General features: G+C 38.8%; 1 protein-coding gene across 2 annotated transcripts in view; it reads left to right on the top strand.

Moving 5' to 3' along the window:
- The first annotated feature begins 2366 nt into the window (after nucleotides 1–2366).
- ctnna1 (catenin (cadherin-associated protein), alpha 1) overlaps nucleotides 2367–12623 on the top strand; it is a 296556-nt gene continuing 286299 nt past the window's right edge. For both annotated transcript variants that reach the window (XR_011310847.1, XM_069696918.1), the window contains exons 1-4: nucleotides 2367–2661; nucleotides 4473–4592; nucleotides 4933–5128; nucleotides 12396–12562. Coding sequence is in view for 1 of the 2 variants with exons in the window: in XM_069696918.1 (XP_069553019.1) it covers nucleotides 4488–4592; nucleotides 4933–5128; nucleotides 12396–12562 (468 nt within the window). In the remaining variant the exon portion in view is untranslated. The remainder of the gene's footprint in view (nucleotides 2662–4472; nucleotides 4593–4932; nucleotides 5129–12395; nucleotides 12563–12623) is intronic.

Here is a 12623-nt window from a genome sequence, read left to right as displayed (position 1 = left end):
ACTTCCATGTCTGCAAAATAATAGATGATAGCACAATTGTGAAAGACGCTCACCTGTGGCTGTAATCACGAGTGTTTCTCTTATCAGCGTGGAGCAGTGCCAGGACTGGCATTTGATAAAATGCTGTGTTCCCTCAATAGAAATGTAAAAAATCTATAATATCAATGAAAACTCAGGGGAAAAAAAAAATCTGTATTATTAATATATTTTGGCATTTTAAAAATAAACACCTAACATTATAATAACAAATGCAAAAATAATATATATTCCCCATCTATTTTTCTAGTACCACATACTGGAGATTTGCATGTGCCCAATTATACATTCAGTGTGTGACAAACATGTGCACTTCCTCATAATGAGGAGGAATTATTTATAGCATGCTGTGCTCTTATCATTTGTCGGGCCCAACAGGTACAAAAAGATGAAGTTCAAGGACACACAAACTTGTCCTCCCAGCAAGCTGTTACTTGGACAAACATTCATCATTCAAGCACATAGTTCCACCACATCTAATCCGTCTTCTCTCGAGTATTAATTGGATAAACAAATCTCTGTTACACTATGTGAATGGCTGTCCCCTCAGTTCTTGACGGAAATTAATATTACACACAGAAGAGTTCACTAATATGTGTTCATCTCCAGGAATTCAATGTGCCAATTTAATGCACAGCCCTTAAGTTTCGGCATGGTCGAACTCTATGGAGTAAACAATTACCGCACAAATTATTATTATACAAAAAACATTTAGGAGTGTCTTTTGCGAAGATAATTATATTCCCAGGCCTTCATTAAGAGCTTCGTAAAGTACAATTGTAAACTAATTCTCTTCCTGACTGTAATTCATGCTGCACTGTTGGAGCTTCTTAATTAACACCTACTCAAGCCAACAAATAGAAGTGTGTTAGTTGTACTTGCCTGCAGAACAAAACACCATTGTTGCTTGTAATGTTCTGTGTCCACCGCTTTGAATTGCTGATGACCTTCTCCTCTGTTTTTTTTTCTCTCCCTATTGGAGCTATGACATATCTGTTTGCACTGCTTTTTTTTTTTTTTTTTTTTTTTTTTTTTACATTTGGTTGTACTTACAGTAAACGTATCTTTGACAACAATAGGAGGACACAGAGTGTGGAAACCCTAATTACTAAATTAACAACCGAAAGTGCCTTTCCAGTTTCTTGAAAGGAGAAGCAAAAGCTGTAAGCATGATACCACCGCTGTGTGTGTGTGTGTTTTGGAAAAGTGAGACTGGAGGGGTGGCACCTGGCCTCTTTAGATAATCTATTTATGTCTTTCACACTTCATTAAGCCCAAACCAAAATACTTGGCTCTGGAATATGTTTATCAAATGTCTTATTGTTATCAGTCACAGCTGCAACAAACCATTGAAGTGCGACTACAACGTACTGATCATGGCTTATTTTGCTTTTCGTGACCTTAAAGTTGTACAGCTTGTAACACGTACAAGTTGTTGAGTTACCTAAATAAAATTCCTTATCTGAAATGTCATACCGCTGTAAGATGTTTATTTTATTTTCATAAAATATGAGAAAGTGAAGCTACAACGTGCTTTATGTGAACCTGATGTCACATCAGGTGAGTTTGGAGTGCTGTTTTTCCCAGGGTGGCTTCTGTTTTTAAATTTATTAACATTTGAACCCACTGTCAAGACACCAAAAACCAACAAAAAACATAATAATTTATGACAGGCATGGCCTTGGGATGAATGCAAAATAATTTCTAAGAAAGTCTCAGAGCTGCTTTAATTTAATTAACAAAAGTAAAGAAAAGAAACAGATGGGTGGCAAGGATGTTAAAGGAAGTTAATTAGATCACAAGATAAATAGGCTACTTGACATTTCTGGATGGCTGAAACAAAGTCCGACACTGAATGACAGAAACATGGTTTCAGTTTGAATAGACCAAGTACATTCCAGATGTCGAGATGAAACCCGTCCGGATCTACCGATACGAACATATTCCAACATTTGGTTTACTAAAACTATTCCCAACAGGGCTGCACATTACTGTCTCTCTTTTTTTTCCCAGCGGGTCCCGTCATTCGGTTTGTCATTCCCGCTGACAATTTCCTTCCTCAGACTCCTCCACGTTATAAACTTGTCATCCCCGCTTACTTTGGCCTGCTTTCTGTACCAGTTTACACGCTGAGCAGTAATTCATCCATATACGGGCACCGTACGGCGGGTGCCACGCCCGGGACGCCCCCCTCCCTCCCTCTCCCTCTCTCTCTCTCTTCGGGGCCTGCTGTGTCCTGCGGTCGCTCCGCCGCGCGCTGCCAGGAAGTTCAGGAACTCGGTCACCGCCCCAGACCTCCTCCCCTCCTCCTCCTCCTCCCTCCTCCTCCCCCCTCCTCCATTGTTGGGCAATAGTCGGCCTCATCGAAACTTTTTTCACATCACTAAGAGCCGAAGATCCCTTTTGAAGCCGCTCTTTCTGCTTCGGTATATATATATATTTTTTATTTTTTTTCCCGAGAAGAAGTAAACGCGTTGTGTAAAACTTGAGCGCGCGAGGCGAAGAAGGAAAAAAAAAAAAAAAAAAAAAAAGGAGGAAAACTTTTGGGAGCAAAAGAAAATTCCGTAATTCTCATTCCTCCATTTTGAACTTTTAAACTCCAGTTTGTCTGACGGCTTGTTGTTGGTAAGTTTTGTTACGTGTTCTCGGTACTTTTATTGACGACACGGTTGTTTTGTTGTTGTTGTTGTTTTTTTTTTATAAAAACGGTACGATGTAAAAACATCACGTTAACACGACGGATGAAGGTTTTTGTCCGCTGTGTTAATTCAGGCTAACGCGGCTAACGCTTGTTGTTTGTCGGTTAGCATTAGCGTTAGCAAGGTGGATCGCTGTACGTTCACTGGAAACAGGTAACAAATGTTAACGAGGAACAAATAACCTGTCGGGAAGCGGTTCAGTTGACCACGAGTGCTTTTTAAAGTCTGCATAAAGCGTGTCATTTACTTGTTGTTATATTCTAAATTTACGCTTTTTTTTTTTTTTTTTTTTTTTAAACCTGTCGGACCGACGGTTGCTTAGCTACAACAGGTGTAATTTAATCTTAATCTCCTTCACGTTATCTGACCAGGTGTTACACCCAACCTGATCCCCTCCGGCCATTAGTGTTTGATAAATACATTTCTTATTTCACGTTGGGGGGTTGTTCCTCGTTTGTGAAAGGAAAGTCCATAAATGAATCGAGTAAATACTAAAATCTAAAACCTAAAATTAGTTTTATTATCAAAGACTTGATGAAAGCGTTGTTTCCCCCCCTCCCTCCCTAAATATCACATGTTCTCTCTTGTCTGCAGCCTGGGCCACAGTTTTGGTTTCATATGCTGAGGTTTTCAGATATGCGTGTTTTGCCACACCCATACACGGTTTCACCTGCCCTGCTGCAGCGACCTGATCTCGTTAAAATGCAAAAAGGTTTCTGTGGTTTACCAGGTCGGAGTGGTTTCAGTGGGACTGTGTGGATTAGCACATGCTGACATCGACGTTTCTGCAGATGTCCTTTGCTGCAAGCTTCTTCAAATATAGTTTTTTTTTTTTTTTTAATGCATTGAACACCACAAAAACACCTCTATCCATTTGTATTGTGTCAGGGTGGCCGAGTTGGTTTAAAACCCTTGTAAATGTAAGTACAAGTATTTGCATTGTTAGATATTCAGCGCTCGGTGTGTAGGAAAGAAGGGCCAACAACAATAAAACGAGTTATTACTCTGACAATTGTTTAATTGAATGTTAAAATAAGATGTATATCAGGACAAGTAATAACCTAGTGAACTGCCAAATTTAGCCTGGATTCTTGAAGGCAAAACTGGAAGTACATCACTCAATAGATAACCATTCAGTATAACAATAGGTAGTCATCATTCACATGTTCTTTCCTTGCTTTTAATATTTTTGCCTCTTTGTTAACAATGTAGGCTAATTGCTAGCTTATGGCAATGTCCTCACAATACAGCTGACCAACTTTTCAGTTGAAGCCCTCAGCCCTCTGGGTTTGCTGATTATCCCCTCCATGTTTGATAGTTAATCAATTGAGTTGCAGTCACTTGAAAAGAGAAATCGAAATTGGGCCACAGTGTTACTGTGCTCTGCCTTTGGCAGTCGTTCTTTGAGAGATGGAGCATTACTGGCTCTAACAAGGACCTTAATATTGTGAGTACTGCACAAACTCTCAGAGACTGATCTGAAAAGCATAAAAGAAACTGGATTTAGGAAGCAAACTTTTTTTAAATTCAATATTTGAGTTTTTTTTTTTTTTTTCCATGACAAAGTAAAAGCCTTTCCTCTGAAATACAGCCACAATGATTTTATATGACAGCAGCTATTCTGTGTTTTGGCGGACAATGATGTGTTGCTTGTAGTCTAAATTGTTCTGCACCAGACAAATGGAATTGACTTTCTGTTTCAACTTGACATTGGCCATGTTCCCCCCCCCCCCCTAGAAAAAAACAGACACCATGACGAGCATCAATACAGCTAACATCAACTTTAAATGGGATCCAAAGAGTCTGGAGATCCGTACTCTTGCAGTGGAGAGGCTACTGGAGCCACTGGTCACCCAGGTAATGTGAACATAGTTTGCGTTTTTATGTGTGAAGGGACATTGGTACAAAATGCTTACAAATACAGTAATTTTAATGTGAAATGCAGACAATATTTTCCCAGCATTTAACAAAATTGATGTTTTGCGTAAGTACATTTTTTTATGAAAACCTAATAGCTAGATTGCAATCCTATGAAAAGAGCCTATGGGCTCTTTTCATAGGATTGCAATTACCCTGTTGTATGCAACAGGGTAATAGGTTTTACATGTGAAAAGAGCTGTTGACATTACTCTATTCTGTCCTGTCAAACGTAGCAGCAGCTCTTTCTGTTGTTGAAACATTTTGCTCCCTGCCATAGGTCACCACTTTGGTAAACTCCAGCAACAAAGGTCCATCTAACAAGAAGAAGGGACGCTCCAAGAAGGCTCATGTTTTGGCTGCATCGGTGGAGAATGCTACCCAGAACTTCCTTGAGAAAGGAGAAAAGATTGCAAAAGAAAGTCAGTTCCTTAAGGATGAACTGACTGCTGCTGTGGAAGATGTCCGCAAGCAAGGTATATTGAAAATACATATTGCAACAGTATGTGGTTTCTAGCTTGTACAGAGTGCTTCTTAAGATAGGATGGTTGATAAATAAATGATAAGCTATGTACATATCACCTGCCCTAGTTGAAGACCTTGAAATAATATGCTTTGAGCCTGATAGATTTCTTTTTGCTTTGGGGTTTTCAGGGAACCCATTAATAGACTATTCATTTAAGCATACAGACGGTCCACATTCATTTCAAGCTCGACACTGTCGATTCAGAAGTGTGTGGGCTCTGTTAGCCCCGTGCAAGGTTGCTTCGAAGGTATGTGGACTTGAGCGTCAACAGTTTAGCTGTTTTTAGTCTGTCTTTCCGTGTTGGCCGCTGTGATGAACTTGTGACCCTGTCTTCACCCAGTCAGCTGGGATATTCGTTTTCTTCTTTGACAAAAGCTGAGAGGTGGTTACTGTTAGGCATGGGAATCTCAAGCAAAACTAATATTTGAAATTTGCTCTGCACCATTACATTTTTCTTTGAATAGAAAAAGATTGTGCTTTTCAAACACAATATAAGCGTGTTATTTCTAAGATTGCAGTGATCATTTCACACATATTGTCGAGCCCTACTCTTATGTCTTATATCCTGTACACAACTGTGGCAAACATATGTCCTTCCTGGATATTTATGTCACTCTGGAAACTGTGTACTAGTTTTTGGCTAAAGTTTGTAGTATCTATTAATGGTGACAACACAGTCAAAAGGTAATCATCATACTTTAGGAGGCTCGTCTTGTAGATAACTGAAGGATTGAGGCGGTGGTTGTGGAGATTTGTCGGGTATTCTGTGTAAAAGGTCATCTATTCGGGTTGCTAACTTCTTGTATTGCGAAAATGACAGACAAGCCATCCACCGTTCGCTCTTTTTTTTTTTTTTTTAACTCAATATGTGTCCCTGTTTACCTGTTGCCACGGAGATCAGAACAGCGGAGTGCATTGAGTGATAAAGGAAAAAAAAGTTTGCACATGTCACTGATGGTGTCAAATTTATTTAAATGGATATATATCCACCTGCCTGGTGAGAGTCCACACCCACACGGTCCATTTCCAATTCAATTCCATGACTCCCACACGTCTTGACACAGGAATCCACTATCAATTCACCAGCCAATGAAATTAGCATTTGTCTTGCGATAGCAGGTTCCATCATCTAACAGTCACACCAGCAAGTCTCATTTATTCATTTCTGTTCCGTAAATCTGACTTGTCTTTTGACATACTAGCAGACCACTGAGACCAGGGAGCTATGACTCGAGGGTGGCTGTTATCACCTTCTGAAGTGACATCCGTGTCCCTGTGTCTTTCCTCCCCAGATGCCCAGCCAGTTAGATGTCCCCTGCTCGAGCTCTGCTCTGAGTAGTTGGGAGGTAGAAGACATGTTGCTAGATATGCTGTGCAGCGCTCAGTGCCCAGGAATGTTACTGTAGTTGTGGTGAGCTGTCACTGGGCTGGAATTCAGTGACTGTTGTTAGCTGGTGCCTGGGCCTGGCTGTCAGCTATGCCATGCTGCTCAGTGGAGCGTGCCTAGACTGATAATACGGCCATTGAGCAGGGTAACACCCTCCCACCACCCTGGATTCAGAAAGCATTTTCCACCCAGCTGTGACTTACCAGCTGTTTAAAATGGGAGGAGGAAAAAAAAAGTTGACATGATGATAAAGGATGACTGCATATGATGCAAAGTAGCCAGTGTGGACAAAGCATTTTTCTCCTTCTTTTAAATGTTCTGTATTTTTTTTGCTTAACTGACTATATTCTTTGAATATTTATAGAATATATTTTATTGATGCTAATGATAAATGATTCATCACAAAAATCAGTAGATATTTAGTACACTATGTTTTCTCTCTTTTTTTGTTTTACTCTGCCTTCTCTGTCTGCTCTTGTCCTTGCTCTCTCCGTCTCGCCCTTCTCTCCCTGTCTGTGTCTTTGTTGTCCGGCTGTTAGAGAGGCTTATTGTGTGATATACATTTTAATCATTTCATCATGCACTTGGTGGACCGCAGGTGAGCGTTAGATAGATGGAAGTTTATTAAAGGAGCACTGATCACTATCTACCCCCTGAAAATGGCCTTATTGATTTTGTTCACAGGGGGGGAATAACAGCCGGAGGGTGCAGTCTGTGTTCAAGATCTGTGTTGTCGATCATTTGCACAAACTGCTGTAGCTCTCCGTCGAGAGTGAAATAGGCAGAGTCTGTAAGAGATGGTTTTTCTTCAGATTTGATAGTGCAATGTTTGTCTATCTTTTTTTTCCAAAACTAAACGGTGCTTCAGTGAATTAGAAATACGTCTCTAAAAGTGTATTTAAAAATACAGTATACTAGAATAGTGATGACACTGCTGATTTGATGAAAATGTTCACAAATTTGTATTATTGGTCAGAAGTAAATTTCCAGTAAATATCCCAAGCAACATTTACATGTTTTATTATTAATCTGAGGATATATTACTCTTTTTAGTTCAATTTCCCTATAATTTGCTTACCTGGCGTAGCTTTTCTATTGCTCTTTTGTTAAGACATGAAATGATTTGTCAAATAACCTTTAAGGCAATTGACCAAAATATTCAGCCATATTTCTAAAAAAAGAAAAAAACAGATATTCAGAGTTTCATGTGTCATATTAGCCAAATGTTGAATTGTAAAAAATAGTGTGGAAATATATCAATAATATATCAATAATTCATAGTTGCAGGCCTAGTCAGCACAATTTCAACTGTGAGGGACATTATACATTTTTACATTTTATAAAATAAAACAAATTCTAGAACATTGTGGAATGACAGTTAGTTGAAACCCTGTTGGAGAGAGTTTTTGCAAACTAGTCTCCAATACTTTATGATATGATGACACTTGGTGCTGATGTGCTGCTAAGGCACAGTCACAATCACAGTGTCTGCCTATTTATTCTTGTTTATTTTAGTGTTTTTATATGTGAACATTTGAATTCAAGCTTCCAAAAATACTGAGAAAGTTGCAGATAAGCTACAATGACTATTTAATATCAAATATTCCTAGCTGTCAGTATGGGAAGGATTGTTGCACTGGCAAGAAAAATAATGTGAACTCTTTGAAATTACACATGCAATAATTGGTCAAAAAATATGGTATGATTTCCTTCTAATTGGTGAGGTGTATTTTGTTTTAATGCTTTAAGACAAATTTATACATAAATGCAGATAATTACATAGTTCACTTGGTTTTCTTGCTACTGTATGTAGTGGCATAAATAAGGGCACCCTGAGGCTGATGCCGACATCAATATTTGAGTTTTTAAAACTTAAACTGAACACGCATGCAAAGTCTAGATATGTGCAAGAAGTGATCTATCATGTTGTTGTTTTTTTTTTAAATCTTTTGTTGGTTGTAGTAGTACTTGCACACAGTGAAACCTCTTGATTGTTAAGTACTGTAAAGTTTCAGCAGGTAATTGCTGAAGTGCACATATTCTAAACTAATTACAATGCTAAGCATGCACGATGCTGGCACAGGTTGTCTGTTTACTTACCTCATGGGGGAATCTATGGATGTCTACTGTTGTACTAATCGGTGAGGCTGCCTTTCAGGCGGTCTCCAGTTAATCTCATCACTAACTGCTTTCTAAACTAGTAGACAAAGAAATCATTGTCATGCTGTTTCCTGTTTGGCCTCAGCACCAGCCCATGCTTCAAAACCTGTTTATTCAGTTTCGACCTTTTGATCGCAGTTCAAACAAGTGGACCGTCATGGAACGAAGTGTCCAAGAGCTCCTTCAAACAAAATTTAAACGGGATTACAGAACCACTGAAAGAGCTGAATGACAGCACCCACAGAGATGGGAACGATATATTAGACAGTAGGAAACCAAGGACAGTTGTTGCGCCGTTTTAAAGACAATCAATTGATTTTATCCGAGGCAAGATCTCTCCTGACAAACACATTCACCACATCAATGAAGATCATCCGGAACAACTTCACAGAAAAAGAAGCTTGTTTGTATTTGTCAAGTTTGACAGACTCGTAGTAAGGAAAGAAAGAGGTGGCATCACAAATCTGATGATGAATGTCAACAACTAAACCAACATTAATATGCACAAGCCCGTTAACAAGTCATGCTCAGGTTCTTGGTTCTAGTACAGATAACCTCTGGTTATTTATCCATTAGAAATGCAGAAGTTAAGTATTTCTCAGGCCCAGGAAATAGCATACTCACAAACTAAATATGACCCTCTTAGTGCTACCTTTAGTTGTGCTATCAGGGATACTGTTCTACATGTGAATGCCTGGAGCCTTTAAAAGAGCTTTGGTTGTATTGCTGGTGGTCTGTCAAATATTCAGCATGAATTCTCACTACATCACTGAAACACTGCTTACATAAAGATACAGTTTTTTATGAGTAGCAGTTAAAATTTTAAACGGCATCTACTCTTTTTTTTTTTTGTATATTCAGTGATACTTAATATGCAGATACAATCTAAATAAATGCCATTGTAGGTTGTATCTAACCTCATTTTAACAAATGAGTCTACTTAAACAGTTTCCAATATCCTTGTCATGGTTATTTTATATCTAATTTTAATATTAATGCTCTGCATCCTGCAAATCATGGAAATGAGAAATCCTTAGACACAGTTCTCATTATTTCTTTGCAGGAATATCTAATTCCATTAGAATAATTGATTTTTCTGCAAAATTCAGTCACTGAGAAATTCATACCTGGCATTTTGTGGATGAAAGTTGCAGTTCCTCTTTATTTTTTCCAAGAACAAAGGACGGACAGTTAAAAGTAACCAATTTCAATCTTGTCATTGGCCGTATGCAGTACACCCCCTGGGAATGGTAGTTTTATGAATGGAAGCCTTATTTGTTAAGGAATACAAAAGCAGGCTGGAGCACAGTGAGTGCAGACCAAACATATACAATCGAGAAGCATCCTGAAATGGTACCATACGTATAATAAATATATGTACATATATATATGATTGAACTTAGAGTTAAAGTAACATTCTCTATCTTGTTTGGTTCCTTGGCAGCATCTATGGTCATAAGAAAAAAATCAGCTGTGTTTGGAAGTTCCCCAAACAGAGTCACCTGTGGAATGTTTTTCCTTTTACTTTGGATTGGAAGTTTTTGAAGTTGCATAGTTGTTAGTCATTCACCTTTTTATTTTTTTTGTTCACTCCTTGTTTACTAACAGCAACTGCAACATTTTCTATTTTTCTTCAATGCACCGCTTCAGACACGTGTTGAAGAGCGTGACCTTCGCACGACTGACAGTTTGCTGAGTTTTTAATAAAGCAAATGCAAAGGCTTTCCTCATTGGGCCGTTGGCTTAATCTTTGTTGTGTAACCTTGGCGATAGATGATGACTTTACCAAAAACATTTTAAATACATATTACTTTGAAGTCATCCAAATTTTGGTTAAAGTAAAACTTTAGTGCACTCATGGCCTTATGAAGACCGTTTCTTCCGAGGATAGACTGTATGAAATTTGTCGTTTACATCCCACCCATATTCAAGAAATACATTTAACATTTTTTAAATTTAATAACCATCTTGAAAAATGAACTAGATCACATATCAGGATGGCTTAAGATCAATAAACTGTTATCTAATGTGTGAATCCACACGATGAGCCTTTGGCTTGTGGTTGTATAAATATTAGCTTCCTTATAGATGTGTCATTGTAAAAGATGTAATTTCAGTGTTGTGTGTGTGGTCAGAGGTGAAACAATGAAGAACTGCTTTTCAATCTCTTTCATGAGCTTGGTTGGACTGCTATTCTCTAAACGCATCACTTGAACACAAACCTAGATTTTCGTTCTTAAAGCAAATATGATAAATGCTGATATTCAGTTGGATTTAAAAAATAAATAAATATATTTTTAGAGAATCTGTGGATAGATTTGAACATAGATAAACAGAAGATTTGCTCTGCGATTTAAGGCAAATGGGAAATGTTTCAGCTCGAGTGAAAAAATGTGGTTATTTTGAGTTGCATGAATCAGAGTGTACAGAAACAGCCAGAAAGGAGATCATCTGAAGGAAAATAAGAGAAAGTGAACTTCCTGATGAGTTTGTGAATCAGGCTGTCTGAGCTGTCACGCATGCAATCGCCCCTCGTTCAGTCAGTTGAGGAACTTATTGACTCTGCTTGAGGCCAGAACGCACTTGGAAAACATTCCAGAGGTCTAAGCCAAGACGTTGGTTCACTTTGTATCTAAATACAACCTGCTCGTTATCTCGGAGTGAAAGGGCACACTGATGCTTTGCCTTTAAAAAGAAACACTCTAAAGCACTCTGCTCCTACATGTACACAGCCAGTAAATCATTTTTTTTTTCTTAATAAGATGATGCATTTTGGTTTCATGAAATACCCTTCACAACAGGGGGTGGGGGGTTGTAAGAATTGTTGGCCAATGGTAGGTTTGTAGCAACATGCTGCATCTGGTGAGTCAGACTGTAGAAATGTGGACAACTACTTGACCTTTAGTTTGCTTTGTGTCTATTACAGCCACAGTTGTTATTAAGCCTTTTTTTTAGGGTTTGAATTCTGCTTTGCCTCCATTGAAGTAAAGTACGGATTTACTGTCTTGTTCATGATGTGAGACTACAAAGTCTATTTGTGTGCCCAGTCAACTGTGCAGGCCCATCCAATGTAGGACAAAGCATAGTGCTGGACAAACCAGACAGTGGGCCTTTTGTTGTGGTTTTGACCTCTTTTTTTTCTGAAGGCCTGTGTGTGTATGTCCATTTCCATGCAGAAACACTCTTGTGTGACACACGTTGACCCCAGTCAGGCAGAGAAAATACATCAGCCTCTCCTGCACAGTGCTCTAAATCTCAAATAAAGACTTCTGACGCAGTAAACCTTTTTGCCTGAAACAGATTCTTGCTGTTTTCAGACATCAGTAATTACTGATACACCACTATTCATGCTACAAGCCAATGTTGCCACTGCTACTAATAATAACAACAGTATTTTGCACTTGATTTTTGTTCACTTTAATGCATAACAGGAAAGGCACATTGAAAAACGCAACGCAACCAATCACAACCTCGGTAAAGCATGTGCCAAGGTGAACATTAATGTTCCCAGCTTGACAGTCGGATATATTTCCATAGTTCCTACGAAAGATTGGGAAAATGTTCCTGGTCACAGACACTTACAGAAAACTAGTCTGTAATAGTTCGCTTGCAGGTTTCATTTTAAACCCTGTAATTACAGTAGATGCTCTGCTTTGCCACTTGTTCCCAGGCGAGTCGATGCGGATGGCTTCTGGAGAATTTGCCGAAGACCCCTGCTCTTCAGTGAAGAGGGGCAATATGGTTCGTGCTGCCAGAGCCCTCCTGTCAGCAGTCACACATCTGTTGGTGCTGGCAGACATGTCTGATGTCTACAAACTTCTACTGCAACTTAAACTGGTGAGATAATCTACATTCTTCTGCATATTACATGTTACAAACAAGCTTCATTCAAATTGTA

This window comes from Brachyistius frenatus, unplaced genomic scaffold, assembly GCF_029030835.1.
Source record: "Brachyistius frenatus isolate BFR_SWC_R1_liver_20210118 unplaced genomic scaffold, ASM2903083v1 Contig_22, whole genome shotgun sequence".
NCBI classification, from domain to species: Eukaryota; Metazoa; Chordata; class Actinopteri; family Embiotocidae; genus Brachyistius; species Brachyistius frenatus.
This window is presented reverse-complemented; position numbering and strand designations above follow the sequence as displayed.